The following is a 21,069-nucleotide window of genomic DNA, read 5'->3' on the forward strand; positions in this document are numbered from 1 at the left end:
TGCAGAACATTTCAATGTACTCCATAAGGGAGACGTACAGTAGTAGTTTGGTAGTATTTTGAGACTGTCCTCACCTGACATTTAGCACTACCTTCACCTAAATATATTTAGATTTTTGGGGGGGGGGGGGGCATAAATACCGAAGACGTTTTGGGACATCCTCATACCTCGCTGTAATACTTTACTGATTGACGGACCAATTTTTATCAGGCACATTTTTAAGCTGAGAAATGATGTTACATCTCAGGTGAAGAGAGAGCCTTAACTATTAATGCTGGAGTCTGAGGATGTCCTCAATTATATTCCGTACATTAATATTTACACAAACTTCTATATTAGGGTCATGCCGGTATCTCTGTATACCTCGAGCTAAGAGGCTGAATGAGTGTTTCTGAACATATCTGGTAGCTGTATATCAGAATATTGTGGATGTCTTAAAAGGCGTTGAGCTGCCACATTTACTATGTCTCATAGTGTCAGTTTAGTGAGTGTCAGTTTGTAATGGCTAAGCAGTGACTAAATAATTAGCCAGAGGGTACACGAAAACAAACAAGCCCCTTTCTCTCTCTCGCTCCCTCTCTCTCACACAACAGCTACGCTGAAGAGGGCAGCTGTGTATTTCATGTCATAAACTACACAGTATCGTGTAATATAAACCACAGTTCTCTAAATTCGACCCCATAACTCTCAAAGCCAGGCCTGTTCAATTGGTAGCCAAATCCATCCCAGAGGTTATCACCAGTGTCGAAGAGGCAATCACAGTCATATTCAAACCATACAACAGCTCCGGTCAATTTGATTGGATAAGAGGTGCTCTATGAGTGCTGATATACACAGGATAGCAGCACTGTAATGTTTTATCATATACATCACTCCACTTTACAGCATTGTAAACATCTTACTAGCCACGAAATGCAGATTAAATAAATTCAATTATGTAAATGTAAATAGGCTGCCAAACGTTTCTGGCCAATGAACAAGGCCTGATTTTGAAGTCTCGCCCATTTGAATTTGTAATTGAATAGTCCTGTACTAAGCACTCCATTGACAATGCATCAAACAACAAATAAAGGAAGACAACCCACCTAAGACAAGTCCCACCCGAGTCTCACTCATTCGGTGAAAAGCAGGGACTTCACAAGTAACAAATGTGACACAGCTCAGATTATTTTTCAACTGCGTTCCCAGATTCAGAGAAAAACCTTTTTCAAACAACCATCTTTTTCCCAAGACAAACTGTCCGTAAAAGGTTTTTAAGAATAACAACACAAGTACCTGTACAAAGTTTGCACATATTCACAGTGTGTGAGAGACTTTTATCAGAAATGCTGAAATTTGCTTTACTAATGGTAAATTGCAACAGGACGTATATCTCTTTGTCTCAATTGTTATAACCAAAACTGAGCCTGTTCACGAGTTACGCAAATGACATGGCAGAGATGATGGGCTGGGCAGACATGAGTTGGAGGTCTCTGCTCCATCTCAGACCCTTGTGACAGGGGCTACATCAGCACGTTGGACCTGGTGTCAGGTAACCGAAGTCCGACCAGGCCTCCACCCACCAGTACTGACGAAGCCAGCAGGATGGGAATGGCTTTGGTGATGCCAACTAAAGAGCCAAAAATGAGGTTGCCTAAAACTGCAGCCAGTTTGCACAACGCATTACAGAAGCCAAAACCAGTCCCTCTGAAATAGAAACAGAGAGCAAAGGTTGATCAGAGTGCAATCTGATTGACTTTGAATTGACTGTGGGCTTGTTTGTGTGTGTGTGTGTGTGTGTGTGTGTGTGCGTGCGCGGGTGTGTGTGTGTGTTTGTGTGTATACGTGTGTGCGTGCGCGCGCACGTGTGTGTGTGTTGTTTAGTTTGTGTGTGTACATGTGTGTGTGCATGTTTGTGTGTGCGTATGTGAGTTTACGTTTATGCTTACCTTCTGTCAGTGGGGTAAAGTTCAGTAGTGACCACATCCAGAGAGTTCCAGGCAGATATACTCAGACCATTATAAAGGCACAGCATACCAATCATCATGGATTCACTGGTGCCAAACCACAGGAAGAAGCAGCTGATTCCAGACAGGATCATGGAAAAACCTGAGGACATACCAAAATAGTGACAACATCTTAAAGGCACAAAATATCTTGCTTAATATTTCTAATATTTCATCTATGATTTGTTGTGAGCCCGAAATGTAGTAGAGTGTATTTAGGCTTAAATAGTGACATCACCAATCAAGTCATTAACTGTTCAAGACACCTTTTTGAAAACTAACCCCATATTGCTAAGAGTGATTTTCATGAGGTTTCATTTGGACAGCTCAACAATATGAACCTGGTATACCACATAAATTGAATCTTGTTTGCAACAGTTGACAATGCAAGCACAAACAAATTCAGAAGAGGGTCAATTCTGAAAATGGGAGTTGGATTTGAGAAAATTAGATTTAACTTACTTACGCTTTGGCCAAATTTACAAGTGAGATTGGCTTATATGTGGAAATCATAATATGCAAACTTGTGCAAGGTTGCAAAACAGCATCACATTAAGGTTGCTGAAAAGATGTCCAAAAAGATTGTCTGAAACAAATCCTACACAATCTGAAACCGGTATCAGAAACTGGTATCTTCTCAATCCCTTTTGCTCACTGGGAGGGAAAGTTTTCCTCAAGGTAACTTAAACTGTCCTCAAGGTGACAGTGCAAGAGAGGCCTACTCGTCATCTGCTCTGATTCTTTTAGACATATCTGTGGCATTCAACTGTAAACTATACACACAGGCTGATTCGGACACAGGGATCAGGTGTCTCCTGGTTTCTCTTGAGTCTAGAGACTGGTCTCTGTGGCACAGAGCCTTTCCACTCAGGTCCAGTGACAACACTACTTTAGGGCTCACTGATGTTCTTCATATAAACGAAGAAACTAGGATCTGTATTAAAATTCTATATAAATTTTATGTCAGTGTTATGCAATATGTGTATTCATCTTACCTAACATGGACAGGCGGCCTATTTTGTCCATTAGGAGGGCAGACACTATGTTGCCTGGTAACACTGCCAGCGTTCCCAGAAAGTTGACAAAGTAGACCCAGTAAGCACTGTAGTCGTCGTCAAAAGTCATTTGACAGCCAGTTTTGTTATGGTGAAATGTGCTATTTATCACCGCGGTGCCAATGAGTTTGGAGTCATCAATATCTGTGTTCACAGAAAAAACAAAAAAGCAAGAGCTCAGGACCACTGTGGGTTCTGTACCGATGCCGTCTTTGTCATCATCATATTATTTCTGAAAATTATGCAACAAAGGTGGAAATGTGCAGAAAAATATATCAAATTCACCAGTGTTGAAGAAGAAAGCTTCAATAAAAGTACAGTTACGGAAGTAGGAGCCCACTGAAGTTATATCATCAAAGACGCAGCTTATAAAGGTGGAGTTGATAAAGGTGACAGACTTGAATTTCATACTTATAAACCTGTGGGAAGAACATAATTAAACAGCATTTCAGAGATCTTTGACTAAAATGAAAGTTCCAGAAAGCCTCAGAGATTGAATGAGCAGGGCTGCTATTAAAATAATCACGCATTGCACCTGTCATTAACGAACAGCCCGTTGGTGTGTATTTGGTTTTCCAGTGTGAAGTTGAATGTGAATTCCTCAATCCGTTCGTTTGTATGAATCTTCACTTTAGAGGCGTATTCATCAGCCTGGAGGTGTTTGATAACATCAGGAAACCACACAGAAAGCCCATAGTACCTGGAATAATTTGGGACAATTAAAATCAAATTCAAAACAAACATGACCCCGAAAGCTTGCCTTGAAATGTCCACGGTAAGGTGTGATGAAAAGTCTTACCCAAAGGACAGCGTAAACCACACAATGGCAAGTTTTACTGTATTGTCCTTCACAGGGTAGATGAAGCACTTCTGGAGGTTTAACCAAATCTGGTAGAGAAAGAAATTCTTGAATGTTTGTAAAATCACTTATCTCTAATTATTACACAGTCTGCTAGATGTTTTATAGGCTTCCCAAGAGTAATTCAAGGACATTAGAACATTATCTATTTGTCCTCACTGAACACCAAAGAGGAAAAGTGCCCTGCCAAAACAGAGGAGCACAATCTCACCCCGTAAAGTTCGGTCTTCACTCTGAAGATGAACTTGGAAGCAAAGTTTCCAGACTCGTTCTGCATTTCGACAAAATCATCAATCTGTTTTGGGATCTTGATTCTGTTCACCTGCAAACAAGTGAGACCTTTACATCAGGCATTTAGCTTTGCTTTCGTGCACCTTTTCTCTCACTGGTCGCCTATCCTGCATTCATTACCATCTCGAACACACACATCGAGTGTGTACAAATCCTTGATGCAGAGAGAAAACCGTCCCGCGGGCAATTTTTTTTTAAAACTAAATTTAAATTAAAAAATACATTTTAATTAAAAAAAAAAAAAGCCCACAGAAAGAATAGTGGCAAATTTGCAGCATGTGCAGCAGTATATTTAAACACGTCGTGACAAGCTGCTTAGATTGCGATGCCTGCGGGGGAGACTTACAGTGAAGACCTTCTCCGGTTGTCCACGTGCCCGCATGTTAGTGTCATGGATCTGCTTAAGGATCATCCACGCCTCGTCGTGCTTTCCCACCTCAACAGAGAGCACAAATCAGCATGGGATTAAAATGGGATTACGCGTCGACGAAACCGCTGTGTGACAGCCGCCCACCTTTCGCATCGCGAAAGGCGGCGGTCTCTAACAGAGGGAGTCACGACAGCCGTGAGTCACTGGCTTCAAAGCAAGCTATTTCAAAGCACGTCGTTTTTCCTTAATGTCGCAAAACGTTATGAGCAGATACGTAAGGTTTCAAAGACTGGCATTCAACCGTAGGTGCTGTACGTAAGTGGTAAAAAAAAAAAACAGACAAGGAGCAATTTCCAGAAACCCATTTCAAAGGATTGTTATGTATTAGGTCTGCACACAATCAGTGTACATCCATTAAGTAACAGTATACTTTGCTCTACAAAACAGATGGAAAAAAAGTGAACTAAACCATGGTGAAGTTAAGTAGATTATGTATTTAATGTAATATGAATGATTTAGGATCCAGCTCTGCTACAGATTAATGACACCCCTCTACTCTTCCTTCAGTCAGTACGACTCAGGGAGTGTTTGCTGCTCTCTGACAGTAAATTTTGAGGGTTGTTTTCAATCGTCATACAATACAAGGTGAATATATTTGCTTACATATTTGTCAAAGGATAGTATATACTAGGAGAAGGGATCAGCTCTGTTTTTCTCTGAGTATACTATGGTATACAGGCAATTTTAACACGTTTTAAAGGAATCATAAAGCGGACTCACTAGCTGCACTGATCAGTGTAGAGCTGTCCCATTTGGACTGCAGCCGTGGATCGTGGAAATGATGCTGCTGTTATTCAGTGATTTATTCTAGAAACTCACCCGTAAACACGCTAATGTAAACCCGTTGGTGTCATCATCCATAGGACGTAAAAAAAACCAGCACTGACAAGCTAATGGGAAACATGGTCTTGATCACGTTCCTTACCTCCAGGTAGAACCTGGGACTCTCAGGCATGAAGGTGAGAGCCACCACGGCACAGACACAGGGCAGGGCACAGACCACCACAAACACCCTCCAGCTGTGGAACTGATAGGCTGAGCCCATGCTAAAACTCCAGCCTGTAAGTAAGTAAGTAAATAAACAAATAGATAAATGAATATGTGTATGTATGTATGTATGTATATATATATATATATAGAGAGAGAGAGAGAGAGAGATAGATAGATAGATAGATAGATAGATAGATAGATAGATAGATAGATAGATAGATAGATAGATAGATAGATAGATAGATAGATAGATAGATAGATAGATAGATAGATAGACAGATATATCATTGTGTTTAACTTAGAGACAGCGGTACCTTAGTACTCTATGTCTTAGCTAAGTAAAATCATTCCTAAAGAACCGGAGTGTACGCTCAGACGTTTTACACTATTCAGCAGCTCACTGACTCGTTAAAGGAATCGATTAGCTTTGGAACACCGTCAACACTTTTTTTCTTCAGCCCTTATTTGGTAGGAGACTGAAACATCAACCAAACACACACATCAGGCCTCCGAGGACAGCTCTAAATGAATTCATAGAGAAAGCCAGCTGTGATAGTATTGCTGTCAGTACATTACAATCAGCACAAATGGACCTATATTAATATAGTATTAATGAAACCTTGAAAAATTTGAATTTACTGCAACTTAATTAATGTTCATTTGAGAAGTTGAATCTTTCAAATGCACATATACAGTATATTTTTTTCATTTACATCCAGACAACTGCTATCGGACAGTCAATGCTAGGACATTTAAGCTTGGCCTTTAAATATGTCATGAGATTGTATCATGGAGTCCACCAAATGATTTTGTGTTTCACTTTCCTTCACTGTGCAGAGTGTTAAGTGTAGACTAGTGACTTTTTCCTTTCGTTTTGCCAGCAATGGCCTCATTTCTACACCTAATGTCCAGTTTAGCCTTGTCAGAGATACCAGGTCATAAGGTCAAGAGCATCTTGTATGTTTCATTGTTGAATGCCCCCCATCTCCAGTTAGAGCTATATACAACACTACCAGTTAACACAAGAGCGACTCAAAGGTAGTCGAGTTGGATAATGCAGGATGTAGTGAATGGTTAAGAAAGGCTCTCTGGCTCTCTGATCCTTTGCCAGCAGGGGGCACAATACTCAAAGGAAATGTGAGAGATTCATGGCAATGTCCAGAATCCATGAAAACTTGTGTCCACATCATCATTCTTTTGCTGGGAGTTGTTCACTGACCGCTAATGTCCAAAGTTGTTACACAGTGCAGTAAGCAGGAAGGGCACCACTTGTTCCACAACAACTTCAACAAAAGAAACCACACTTAATCTTTATTATTCAGCTACATTCATTAGGAAAAAAGTTGTTTTTATGCTTTTGAGAATGCCAGAACTCTTTTTTCCCCACATTAAGTGAGAGACCAGGAGAGACCGTGTTTCTTTTATGAGTGTAAACATTACTGTTGATTACTGCCTGATTTCAAACAACCTGTCCAATTTTCTGGCAGTCAAAAAAAAAAGTCAATAGCTGTGCCTTTAAGCAACCCTCTTATCAGAAACAGACTCCTTAAAATTAATGGAGTGAAAATTGTATAATAAAAAAATTACATTGTTATATTATTATTTTAGTGCTTTTTTTCTGGAGAGGACAACAATTGGCAGTTTTCACTGTGGTCTGTGAAAACTGGAACCTAATCAGTGGGACTGTACTCTATGTTTTGATGTATCAGCTTTGCAGTGATCCTTTGTAGTGACCCCCTAGAGATTAAGAGACTGCAAAGCCGGTTTTGGGGGACAACATGGCTGTAAATGGTTGTAGAGTGTTTGCTATTTGAAATTTATTCAATTTCACATTCTTAAAAAAATTTGGCATCCTAAAATATATCTGGACGAGCTATTTCACATCAACGTACAGCTGAAATCCCCTAAAGTAAAACAATCTTCTGGCATCTTGGTGAAGTTAACTTAAACATCCGCATTATTTTCTTTTGAAAACGCAATAGAAAAAGGAAACCTAAGCCCTCTCTGTCATCTTATCTTGATGTTTGACGGTTGATGGCTGTTCCTGCATTTCTATCTGTTTCCTAAGAGAAATTCCCTCCTACAAATGGCCTTTTATTAATCTCCATTTCTGGTGCTGCAAAACTGTATTTTGTTTTGGAGAAAAAGGATAATCGTAATCCACTGACACGAGTGTGTGTAGAGGAAGCTTCTAAGGTGGAAGAATGTGGGGGGAAAAATGACAGCTTTGACTAAATCCTTTGACATATTCAAATAAGGCTTTGATAAATACCGCCAATTATATATGGATGCATGGATTAATTTTTTGTAGCATAGAATAAGGCGATGAGAGTTAATGTTGCCATTTGAAGGTGACAGAGACTGTGTAGTAAGGTTTAACACGTATGCGTAATTAAGTATGTACCTGAAGGCGTGCATATATTTTTGCTTGTGCGCTTAGAGCTGCTCTGTTTTTGTGTGGGGGTATGGTAGGCATATATATTTGCATGTGTATGTGTACATCTGTGTAAGAAACTCAGATACGCTATGAAGGCATTACTACTCTTTAGTGTAAGGAAAAGCTCTGCAGCTATAAAGACTTTTTTTCTGTAGGGCTATACTGCCATGCCCTGGAGGGTTAATGTTTCGCGTGGTCATTGGAAATCTCATTAAGTGGATTATGTACATAATTGACTGAATGTACGGATGACTGAATCAGCAACCACGTGACCTCCATTTTTTTTTTCTCTCTCTCTCTCTCTCTCTTTTTGAGGCAAACCTGCTAAAGCACCTCTGCTTAAGAGAGACAGAGCATTCACACATACACACACATACACAAACAAACACACACACACACAAACACACACACACACAAACATATATTTATACACACACCCACATTCACAAAAAGAGTTGCAAAAAAGCAGTAACAAGGCCTGCAACGCTACTATAAAATGATAATCAAGTATACGAATGAAAAAAAGGCCAGCAGATACCAATCAATCACAGGCGATGGAAGAAGGAGGGGATGTTATGACAGCTGAGAAATGATAGAAGTTTTTTCTCTCTGAGTCTCTAGTTTTCACTTTGTTTTTTTTTTCTGTTTTGTTTTTTTCACCTCAAAAGCCCTTAATGTGAAATCAATGCACAATCCACTCACTCACAACATTCGCCCTGCAGCAGATAATGATAGATATTTCAGTCAAGGTTGACAGAGGTATGCTTTTAAAGAATACAAAATATTTCCATAAAAACAACATTTCTTTGCATTTCTTTGGGTGTGGTTATGTGTCTGAGTGTGTGTGTGTGTGTTTGTGTGAGAGACATACCAAAAAAAAGACAGGGTACTGATAGAAGCATAGGACACTCCTCACTTTCAAACAACAGCAGTCATGCAACATAAAAGTGGAGCTACTTGTATTAGATAACTGTCTCTCATCATAAAATTAGGATTAAGCAAAGAATTTTTAAGGAGCGTTTAGGACAAAAACTAGATAAAAGAAGGATAAATTTTTCATGACACATTCCTATGTCTCTCTATTCACATGAAACCTCTGCAGGCCTCTATGTCATTACGCTGTTGGTGGCCACTGCGGTACTTTTCCAAACATAAAATTCTCCTGAGAGCGTGTAAGGTAACCTCCCCTTCCTCTTACAGAGTGGAAACGATGGGAAACCCTTGGAGAATAAAGACAGAGACAAACGGAAGATGAAAGGAACGAATTCAAAACAGAAAATATGCGAAATGAAAGAAAGTGAGCGTGAGAGAGGGCGGGGTGCTGAGTTTCTGACAGAAGGAGCTTTACGTTTCTCGGCACGACTCCTGGATGGCGTGTGTGTGTGTGTGTGTGTGTGCGCGCGTGTGCGTGTGTCTCTGTGTGTGTATAAAGCCTCTGCAATTCCCAGTCATCTTTTCCCAGCCTCTATCCATCACAGCGCTCTCTGCAGGGGCTAGTCTCCCACTATAACCATCAACGTGGAGCAGGGAGTGCGGGCTCGCTGACTGTGACTGTCCCTGCACTCCTCTGAGGCATTCCCCTTACATTCCACAATCCCACCCTGTGCACCCCCCCCCCCCCCCCCCCCCCGCTCGCTTCGCATTGATTCCTGGCACAAACGAACCAGTCTGGAAATGCTTTTGCAGCCTAATACCCTTTAGGCACCTCTACGATTGCCTGTCCCTCTCTCACGTCACGTTCACGCTTAACTGCAGGTTATTCATAAATCATGTGTGCTTTGTCTCATGAGACACAGAGAAAGAAAGCTCATTACGATGTTCTGATCAGCAAGAACAAATGAAAAAAAAAAGATTGAGAGTAAGAGAGAGAGAGACAGAGAGAGAGAGAGAGAGAGAGAGAGAGAGAGAGACAGAGAGAGAGAGAGAGAGAGAGAGGGAGAGAGAAAGAGAGACAGAGAGAGAAAGAGAGAGAGAGAGAGAGAGAGAGAGATAGAGAGAGAGAGACAGAGAGGGAGACAGAGAGGGAGAGAGAAAGAGAGAGAGAGAGAGAGAGAGAGAGAGAAAGAGAGAGAGTGAGAGAGAGAGAGAAAGAGAGAGAGAGAGAGAGAAAGAGAGAGAGGGAGAGAGAGAGAGAGAGAGAAAGAGAGAGGGAGTGGGAGAAAAAGAGAAAGAAAGCATTCCAGCTTTGGCTGAGAGACTCCCATTTCATATCCATTCCGATATGGGCTCTCGCCTCCTCCCCTCTCCCATCCCATTTCTTTACTGGTGAGCGCAGCATTGAGGTATCATAAATCATTGTGCTGTACCTCCTCCCAGGAGCGCTTTCATCCTTTAAATATCCCCCGCAATCCACTCAGCCTGAATTAATCACTTAACCTAACCCCCCCCATCCCCCTCTCTCCCCCCACTCACTTATAGACATCAGAGCCATGCAGGGGCAGAGCCAGGGGAATGCCAGAGGAAAGCTGGCACCTTGACCCGGACAAAACACCCTCTTTTCCCCCTCTACCTGGCTTTGTGATAGCTCTCAGTGAGAATCTACATAAGCATGTTATACGCTCATTTCTTTAAGCAATGGGGCAGTCAGCTGTGCTTTAGTATTCCTTGTGGGGAATTCCAAATCTGTAATTGGAATTTTGCTTTGTCTGACAGGATTATATCGTAAAAGGAGATCGCGCATATGATGTTTGAGGAATTCAAAAACAAAAGCATGATTTGTAGTCATTAAAAATGAAAAGACGCTTTTTAAAATAAAAACAGCTTTGCTTTTCTTAGATTTACGCCGTTGATCGCATTACATCTACCAAGCATTTATTTCATCCCAGTAGTAATACAAAAAATATTCTTTTGATCGCTAAGTCTTAAGTAACTGACAGTACTGTGAGCTCGTGCTTCGAGCGTGAAATTTTGTGGGGGTTTTTTTTGTTTGTTTTTTAACCTCGCATGATGAAGTGTGAACGGTGTGCCGGCGTGCACTGTCACTCACCGTAGTGTGGTATAATGGCCCAAGCCATAGCCGAAGCATAAATCTCTCCGATCATCCAGAACATACAGAGCCAGCTCAGATGCTCTCCGCGTTTCTCTCGCGCGAGCACCTCCGCAAAATAGGAGAAGACTATTGGTACCGCACCCCCGATCCTGAGGAGCAAGGCAGAAACAGGTAAGAGCAAGTCAGCTGTGCTAAAACAAAACTTACTGGTTATGCAAGAATTCCATCTTTAATGTTCTCGGCCAGTTGGCTCTTAATGCCACAAATAATCTCAGTCATAGTGTATGGTATATGTATATACTGTACACATAGGGTCACAGTATGTGCAGAGAGAGGAGGGTCAACAATTTCCCTCTGTGCATACTGTGCTGATATGAAGCCATATGAATAACAGAGAGAGAGAGATAAATGGGAAACAAGAAAAGAGAGACATCAATAAAATAAACATATTTTGTGTGTGAAACTGAGGGCGGGGGGGCGGGGAGCAGCTTAGTATTATTAGTATATTAGTATTTTATATGTATGCTCAGTTTTCACGAGAAAATTTTTAAACATGTTTAGGTTATTTTTACGGTTTACCTATCTTAATGTTCAAATCTGATTGCATTAACTGGACTTGCTGGAACTGATAGTGCGGTATCTCTTAATTGAAGTCCTTAGGGCCCAAAGGAGCATACGTTTTTGATCCTATCAGCACGAACAGAACAGCACCAATGCCAATACTGATTCATCCAAGAGCTTGACGATCAGCAGTAGTTGAATTAAACGTTCTGGCTTGTAACAGATCCATTCAGCCCTGTACATTTCTTGGACTGGAATTAAGAAGCACAGAGTTAAAACTTGAGAAACCTGCATTTCACTTAGTTGCTTTTTGTGTTTTATAATATTTTCAAAGCCGGTATCTATTTTTGCCTTTAAAAGAGTAAAAAGATGGGAACTTGAATGAAGTTCGGAACTCTCTCCCCAGGCTGAGTCTAAGATGGAGTTGGTTCCTTTCATGTAAAGAAAAAGAATGAGCATAACTATCTATACCTGAAGCGACGTTTCATTTGAGGAGCCAGCATCACTCTGAGAATAATCTGGGCAAAGAAAAATAATATTCCATGCAGGTTATTTAATCACTATAAACCAGCGTGTTTGCAACCTCTTCTAATGTTCCTCCAGCCATTTCACAGGTTGGCACTTTCTCCTAATGACTATTTATGATTTTGCAGAAAACAGACTGCACCATGACTCATTTGTGTTACACGGAAAATTCTGGAGGTGTTTGACAAGTGGAATGGGAAACACCGCTGTAAATGAAACCTGCAACTCGACACACCACTCTGTCTTCATTTTTGAAAAGACATTTCCAGAGGTATTACTATATTTAACTCTTTTTTGTTGATCTTTGTGTAGTATGCAAATTGAAACGACATGAAAAAAGTGACACATTTCACCTGATACAGAAAGGCCTCAAGAGAAGCCCTGAAGACTTAAGTCACCAATCTGAGCTAATGAAATTCTGACTGTTATTTTCAACTCAGTCATCCTGTTTTAAGGCACTAATACCTCTCTTTTTTACACAGAATACATCTGAATTACATACAAATTATATATAGTGCCTTACAAATTTTGCTGGGGGCAATCACAATAATTACAATTAAAAAAAAAAAAGGCCTGAAATCCAAGTGCAAAAATATTCACATGGATATTTAAACTTTGCTAAAATCTTGTCATTACCTAATCTGTATCATATATTTTCTATATAAAACTTAGATGGAGCACAAACACCATAACATCATAATACTACTGATAGCACAATAAATATCCTTTCTTTTCTTACAGTGGTGAAATGCAGCACTGTAGCTCAGTCCTAGAGGTATCATCTTAACATCATCCTACACCTTCTGGAGACAACCTTTGTCTTAGCTGCTAATTATCTACTGTGTAAAAGAAGTTCCTAAAAAAAAAAAGGGGCAAAGGGGCATTTACAAATGATATGGGCTTAGCAGCAATTCAGTAATACTTGACATGGGCGCAAAGTAACTGACTGGTCATAATTTGATGCTTCATTTTAAAACGCCTTAAGGATTTCATAAATATACATATATATATATATATATATATATATATATATATATATATATATATAGCCTGAGATAGCACATAGCAGCGATGAGGAGGTTTTTTTTTTCTATAAATGTATGAAAATGGTCTTTATAGCCATTACAGCAATATCATTAAAGGGAAAAGCTTCAAACAGTGGCCTGAAGGCAATCTTTTACAGTGACAGAAGTGGGTGTCAAGAAACCAGCACTGCAATGGGTATTGATCTGTGTAGAAGTAATACATTGTATGTCCAAAACAAGTCTAATATCGAAAACAAATGGAAAGTGCAGACTTTAAAAAAAAAATCTACGGGTTCATCCTTTCGCAAAGCCATGTACAGACTTTTTTTCCTCAAATATGTGTGAATGTTCATTTTGAAATAAGGCACCTTCTACTCCACAGTATTTTAAGGTTGCTTGTTCTTTTTGCTGAGGGATTCAACCTGGGTGTCTGTCAATAAGGTCATATTGTATTTCACAAACCCAGGGACTGTCATTTTTTGTGACCAGAGTTGTTAAACTTTTGCTAAATTAACTGTAGCTAGTAAAGCCAAAGAGAAAAAAAGGTAGTAACTAGAGAAAAGTCAACACAATCAGTCTGATCTGTGAGTGGAAAACTACTTTCTCTGAGTCATTAACTGCCTGGCCTTGATTAATGAATGTAAATATGTTTAAAATATTTGCATTTTTTTTTTTATCACCAGAAACAAATCATTATACAGGCAGTGTTTACACTGGGTATATTCTTATGAAATATTATGACTGAGGCTTTTTAAGGTTTGTCTCATTAAAACAATAAATGGACATGTTTATTCATACACACTCTACAAAATATTAAGCGGATATCAAGAAAACCAAAAAAATATTACATTTACGAAACGCTCCCTTGAACTTTTTGTGAAATGAATAAACAATGTTAGCTAGAAACCCATGAGAAGCCCGGTGGGAGAAATATTAGTGACTAGCCCACGAAACAGGAAGCGTAACTCACCCAAAGCCTGCGATCATGCGACAGACTAGGAAGAAGCCATAGCCTTGAACAAAGGAGGAGAGGAAGGCAAAAAAGCCATTGAGGGACATGCAGATTAGCAGACACTGCCGACGGCCCACTTTGTCCGCCATGCCACCCCAGAAGAAGGCTCCAATCATCATTCCCAAGTATACAATGCTACCTGAAGGGTAGGAAGTGAAAAAGAAAGTCAGAGAAAAAGAGAGAGAGAAAGAGCTGATGAGCAAAGACGGTGCAATCCTTCAGGCAAGAAAAACACAATCAGAGCAGAAGATACAACTAACTGTCTTTCTACCATCTATTCTTTCACTGTTTTCTATCCTTTCTATTCATGTCCCTAAAAAAGGTCAGCTTTGGACAACCTTGCCTTTTTGTGTACTTCCATTGATTTAAATTTGAGAAATTCGGTGACAATGAATGTAGCAGCAAGCAACGTCTGGGAAAAAAAAAAAAGAAAGAAATGGACCCTTTTCTCCCACACTTCATTAGTAGCAGCTCAACATGTGCCATTCCAACATAATTCCATCTGAATTCGATTTTTCTCCATACATGTCAAGCATATACAACCGGTTCTTGGAAATTCAACCATAGTTATGTAAGATAATGAGATTAGCCATGTAAAAACACACACGAGATAGATGAATGGATGGACTGTGAAGTGCCTTAGCCAGCGAAAGACGGCATAATCTTTTAAGGCACCTTCACAAACTGCTTGGCAAAGAATTGTCAACCTCCTTATTACCAGCCACAGACACAATTAAATTGCAATTGTTTTGCTGGTCCAGCACCAAGTTGTGCCGTAATTAAGGATGAAGACAGTCACTCATTTGGACATAAACCGGGACTGACATGCGGGACCTATCACTAGCTGTCTATTTCGAGAACTATGTATCTCTTCTCAGAGACTTTTTTTTTATCATATCATCTGCAGGAAAAATAACCTGTCATTGGACTAAAGTTTTATTCTTTATGTTGTTTGATGCTGCATCTCTCCGCACTTGGAATATATTCACAGGGCCGCACCCAAGGACACTGACAGGACACCACAGAATGTGTTCCAAGGTTGTTTAAATAAAGGAACTTTGATTCCCCCCCGCCCCCTCCCAATCTCTAATGCTATTGAGTTAATTTAGCAAAGGCACGGCTCCAGCAAAGCACTTTAAACCTATGAATCATCCACACAAGTCTAATGCAGTGCTATTCGTCCATTACAATTATGCCATTTTCAAAGGACGCCAGTTTAAACACAACCGCAATACGGCGTATGTACTTCCAGAGACAAAGCAGCAAATTATTTCTTTAAATGTAGCAATCAATGGCACAAATGACTCTTTACTATACAAAGAGTCCAGCCATGGTAGAATTCATCAAACTAACCAGCCACTTCATTTATAATGCAAAGCTTTAGTCAGTCAGACTGTCTAAAGTAAGTCTCCATGAGATCAGATATAAGACCTTTGTCAATACATATTTCATTTGATTAAGTACATTAAGTGCTAAGTAAAGAATCCCACACAACTGTAATGTGGTTTACTCCTAAACAAATCACAGCCAAACATAAATTTCATCTCTCCAGTTATTCTGTAATCAGTGCAATTTAATGAATGAAGAATGATACCTCTGTTCCCTGATTGGATATAAAAACTCAATGATTTTCCCAGTGAACCACTGCAAGTTCTTTTTAAGTTCCCTGTACACTGCAAACATAAAGCATGATGACAAAATTTGGCAATATTTTATGCTTTTCTGTGTTACACAAGTAAGAACGGATTCAAAACTGATGATATGATCTCATGAACTTAAGGACACTTAAAACAAAATTCCACATACACTCAAAGTATTTCCACAAACAAAATAATGGACATGTTTTGTAGATAAGAGCAATCTTGAGTTATTTTATTTTATTTCATTTTATTTGTTGGCGTAAATGTTCAGGCACGATGTTTTCAATGCTCTGGGAACATTCTTGGACTTCACATTATTACCTGGACTGACATTTTCTGGTTGAAAAGGCTGCCTGAAAGTTGCTGTGATGATGATAGTGAGTTCTGACAGGTACCGGGCATTGTGGGAGTATGGAAGCCTGTAGGGGACAAGCTTTCTGAAAGGAGCAACGAGACTGATTGTGTTTTCCCAGCAGGACCCCAAGGAGCAGGTCATCAGCATCACTGTTCTAATCCACTCAGCTACTGGAGGAAGCCCCCCACACACACACACATACACATACACACATCCGCACACAGACACATATATAAACACACACATAGACCAGTAATCATAAAGAGATCTTCAAAGGGCCACATATCTGTGGTCTATGAAATTGCCACTTGGATGCAGAGTATGCTGTGTCACATTTGCTTGACTGAATTTTGCATATGAGCAAAATATAAAGAGAGAAGAGAGGAGATGAGAGGAGAAGAGGAGAGGAGAGGAGAGGAGAGGAGAGGAGAGGAGAGGAGAGGAGAGGAGAGGAGAGGAGAGGAGAGGAGAGGAAAGAAGAGAAGAGAAGAGAAGAGAAGAGAAGAGAAGAGAAGAGAAGAGAAGAGAAGAGGAAAGAAGAGAAGAGAAGAGGAAAGAAGAGAAGAGAAGAGAAGAGAAGAGAAGAGAAGAGAAGAAGAGAAGAGAAGAGAGGAGAAGAGAAGAGGAAAGAAGAGGAAAGAAGAGAAGAGAAGAGAAGAGAAGAGAAGAGAAGAGAAGAGAAGAGAAGAGAAGAGAAGAGAAGAGAAGGTCCATACATTCATACTTTGGTCAGATACTGCAGATACCACAACAAAGGCTGGAGAGGCAATCAATGGGCTTGGCCTACTCCAGGATCTTTTTCTAAAGGAATATCAGTATGTGATGAAACAAGGGAATGATTTAAGAATATATGATAACTTGGGGAAAAGGGCCTTTGTGGTTTGCTTTCTGAGTCTATAGATAAGTGAGACCAGCTATTTCATTTGTGCACTGATGCCACAACTTCCTTTGCAAGTGACAACATGTTCATGTCTATTGTTCATGACTGATTCACATTATATGTTCATATGAACATCATCTCTAGAGAGAATTACCCTCTCTGTTTCCTCTACCTCTGGAACTTCTAATGAATATGATGAGGGAAGAACAGTAAAGAAACAATGCCTGTACATAAACAGGTTTATTTATATAAGTGGGTTTATATTTATATTTATATTTATATTTATATTTATATTTATATTTATATTGCTGTCTCTTAAGCTGTGTGTCAGCATTTAGGGGGAACTGAGGGAAAGTCATCTCTTAGACTGAAATTACTGGAAAATCATTTTCAGCCAAAACGATAACCTGCTTACATCAAGTGAACTATTTTTTTTTTTCGAAGTTAGATGAATTCCAACATTAAACCGGACTGACGCTAACTCGATGAAATGGCAGACATTCATCCGCCTCTTTTCTCAGTGACCGTAGTATAATAAAGATGAATATTCTTCCGACATTTATTTTCTTATTTCTAGCATCACCCATCTGAATTTCAGACCATTTGGTAAAAAGAAAAGGAAACAAAACTGCATCAGTGCCTATGACGTGGGCAGGGGCTTTGGGGCTCCAGGATACACAACTGTTTTACTGTGCAGCAGAGTTTCACTCACTAGCCAGTGACAGAGCCAACTCACTGCCTGGGAAAGAAATCTCCAGCCCCAAACATACTCCGCTCTGAGCTGAATTACGTACTTTGTTATGGTGCAAAGCATAAAATAACACGATTGATAATCAAATGATAATTAATTCATTAGGAGTACAGGGGTGCATCCATAAATATCTGACATAAGCTACATATATTTCATATTAATGAAATATGTCTTTATCTTTCAATACAGAAAAACCTGAACACTTCAAAGACAAAATGTAAGTTCTTTTCACTATAACATGGCAATTATATGATCCCCCCCCCCACCTTTTTTTGTATTTGCTTCCTAAAACAAGCATACTTGGGCTCGAATACACCTTGAGGGGTTCGATGAAACGCCGTGGAAAGGAATCTGGAGTGAGCGCAGACAGGGCTGTTTGAATGGTTCTGGAAAACACTGGTCAGATGAACCTTAAAGTGAAACTGACTCAAACAATATATGATCGACGTCTCTAGTAGCCAGCAGAACACAATAACTGAATTATAAGCGTGCAGAGTGAGGCTGTTTTTTCCCTTATCCTTAAAAGGAGCTCTTTGCCTACCACCTTCAAAACACTGAATGTGCTGAGTGACTGCACGCACAACAGGTTCAAACACCCAGTCATCTCCAAAGGAGAGAGTGATACTGGAGAAATAAAATGTAGCAGCGTTATACGGCACAAACTGTTAAAGATGTCATTAGAAGAGAAGGACTTACATAGGACATACAAGACTATAGAACAAGAGATGGAACAGAGTAGAAATAAAAAAGACAGATCGAGGTAGAAAGAGCATGAGAACAAAATGAAAAAAAAAAAAAAAAAAAGCAAGTCAAACTCTGTGACAGACAGAAGGAATTTCCGCTCGTGCTTGAATCATTTGTGAACTAAAACGCATCCGCTCGTTTTACAAATCTCCTTTGTCTGCGGCTCAGCTGACACAGAGCGGAGGAGGAGGAGGGGGAGAAAATCGGTCACGTTTCAGCGAATGCTTCCCTTATTTCGCTCCTTTTTTTTTTGACCAAGACCTGAAAATCCCTCTTCAATGGCTGAAAATCTATGATCTCAAAGGCCAGGCTTCAGTGACGGTCACAGTCAGCCACGTGCGATTATCTCTTAAAAGCCCCTGACAGCGGAAGGATGAAGAAAGAGAGGGATGCTGAAAGAAGAGGAAGCAGAGCGTGGCACACGATGCCCACAGGGCACTCCCAGGACAGACAAGTGTATAAAAGAGGGAAAGGAAAGAGAGAGAGAGAGAGAGAGAGAGAGAGAGTGAGAGAGAAAGACAGAGAAAGACAGAGACAGAGAGAGAGTGAGTGAGAGAGAGAGAGAGAGAGAGAGAGAGTAAGAGAGAGAGAGAGAAGGAGAGAGAGAGAGAGAGAGAGAGCAAGAAAGCAAGAGGAGTGTTCTTGATTAAGTCATGAAAGAAAAGAGAATGACAGTCAACCAGCTAAACCAACCCAGGACTCCTGAAACACAATGGTGAGGCATGAATCGGCAGAAAGATAAAAAAAAAAGAAAGAACAAGTGCTGCTACACTGAATGTAATCACTTTGCATAAAGACAAGTTTTTCTCCTGCTTCAACTAACTGTGTACCTACTTTTGACAGCAGGAATATCAGTGCTCTCATTTTTGAATCACAAAGCACAATTTCAAATGATTTAGTCTATGTTCCATTATTCTTTTTGCTGATTCATATTATTCATTTCTATATTATTTATTATCATTTCACTTTATCACTTCTTTCTGTTTTCTTACACTTGAAAACTATCACTCACTTTTAAACTTATTATGCTTTTTCTAATTAAAGCTACATTCGTTACAAAAACAGCCCACATCAGTAATATTTCATGTTTCTGCAAAGATAATCATGCTCACAGTGTTCAGAAACCAAGCTTCTAAACTTAAACTCAAACCTCTTTGTGTTGCAAGTGTGCTATGAAATAAGCAGTAACATGATTTTTTCAGTGAATAATTATTACTCATTAAAATAAAAATTGGGTTCCCTGAAATGCAATTTCAAATCACTTTTACTGAGAGCACACTCTCAAATACAAAAATTGAACCGTGAATGATTAATTCTTGTTTGTTCGGGTTGGTCGTTTTTTGTTTGTTTGTTTTTTTTTCTCTTTTGGATTGCGATTCTTACCAAGCCATCCAGAACTGGAGTCAGGCACGCACATGTCAGTCTCAGCACTGGGCAGCACAAAGCCCACCACAAACACCTCAACACCATCAGACATAAGCGCCAGTCCCAGTGTGAAAAACAGCTGCCACTGAAAACGCCCGTGACCGCACTCTTGAATGATGAGCTCGTATTGCTGGGCCAGCTCCTCCTCGTCAGCCTGTCTCTCGCTCTCCAGTTCCCTCCTGTCCTTCATGCTGTCCGGTAACGGCTGTCCTAGGGCTACCTGCCCGTCCTTAAGCTTCGTGTCCATGGGGATCCCCTGGTACTCCCCCTCGTAGATCTCGTCCTCGTCATCGTGACCTTCCGTGGCGTCGCTGGATCCTTCTTCGTCTTGCATTTGCCCCGTGTAATCGCTTTCCATCCTCCCGCCGTAATGTCCGTCACCTTCCTCGTCCTCGTCTTGAAAACGGCTGTAGGCGTGACCTCGTGAGTATTCGTCTGAGGCGCGGTCCACCACCTTGTTGACTTTTTTGACGGCCTGTCGTTTGGCCTCTTTGGCGATGTCCTTTGCCCCCTTCATTAAAAAGGTCCTGTCCCTGTCTGACTCATCCATCTTGGAAGGCAGTACAGGGCGTGGTCAAGGGTAGCGGGGGGAACGATACGGGCGAACCAAAGAGGCTCGGAGTCACCACGCAGGAGGCACCTGTCCCACCGGGGCTTCCATGGACGAGCCTGGGAAGGGGAAGAGGGGGGGAGGCAGAAAATGAGGAAGAGAGATGATAAATGAGTACACCTGTGGCATCAGTTTTTTTTTCATACGCTTTCTTACATCCTCCATTCGAAAAAGGGTCGAATAAAAAGACAAGAGACAGTCAAGCCAACGCACAATGAGAAACACCGTGTCGTTATTGTACTCGAAGGAATTGACCTCATTTTAGTTCGACGTCCCATTCCCTCTGAGCCCCTTAAGTAAAATACACTTCAATATTTTTGTATAAGCCACAAAAGAATTGTTGGGCTACATTCGCGTTTGGAGGGACTGTAATTTAAGAGTGCACGGCGAGGGCTGAGCCACTTGGAGCTGGTTACTGCGGAGTGCTTAACGAATACTGAAGCACTGTCAAGAGAGTTCTCACTACCACACATCAGTGACTGGCCCCCATAAAACGATTTTACTG

At 40.5% G+C, this 21,069-nt stretch overlaps 1 protein-coding gene across 2 annotated transcripts; it reads right to left on the reverse strand.

Annotated features, from left to right (window-relative positions):
* Nucleotides 1-1,502: 1,502 nt before the first annotated feature.
* On the reverse strand, nt 1,503-20,504 carry sv2ca (synaptic vesicle glycoprotein 2Ca). Of its 2 annotated transcripts, XM_030791581.1 has the most exons (12): nt 19,913-20,504; nt 14,118-14,298; nt 11,034-11,185; nt 5,546-5,679; nt 4,537-4,626; nt 4,111-4,221; nt 3,840-3,928; nt 3,576-3,740; nt 3,326-3,459; nt 2,981-3,184; nt 1,929-2,088; nt 1,503-1,686 (listed from the first exon to the last, which is right to left on the reverse strand). In XM_030791581.1, exons 1-12 carry the CDS (start codon nt 20,502-20,504, stop codon nt 1,503-1,505), a joined length of 2,196 nt encoding a protein of 731 aa, XP_030647441.1. The 2 variants fall into 2 exon arrangements, with proteins under 2 accessions (XP_030647441.1, XP_030647442.1); XM_030791582.1 differs by lacking the exon at nt 2,981-3,184.
* Nucleotides 20,505-21,069: the final 565 nt, after the last annotated feature.

Source organism: Chanos chanos, chromosome 14 (genome assembly GCF_902362185.1).
Source record: "Chanos chanos chromosome 14, fChaCha1.1, whole genome shotgun sequence".
In the NCBI taxonomy this organism is placed as follows: domain Eukaryota; kingdom Metazoa; phylum Chordata; class Actinopteri; order Gonorynchiformes; family Chanidae; genus Chanos; species Chanos chanos.

What these genes read in the sequence shown, in the direction of transcription:
- sv2ca (XM_030791581.1), bottom strand. Translation starts at nt 20,504, where the DNA reads ATGGATGAGTCAGACAGGGACAGGACCTTTTTAATGAAGGGGGCAAAG. An exon ending in GTCCCAGGTTCTACCTGGAG is followed by an intron (nt 4,627 to 5,545) that starts GTAAGGAACGTG and finishes CTCTCTGTTGAG; the next exon opens with GTGGGAAAGCACGACGAGGC. An exon ending in TGGTTTACGCTGTCCTTTGG is followed by an intron (nt 3,741 to 3,839) that starts GTAAGACTTTTC and finishes AAATTATTCCAG; the next exon opens with GTACTATGGGCTTTCTGTGT.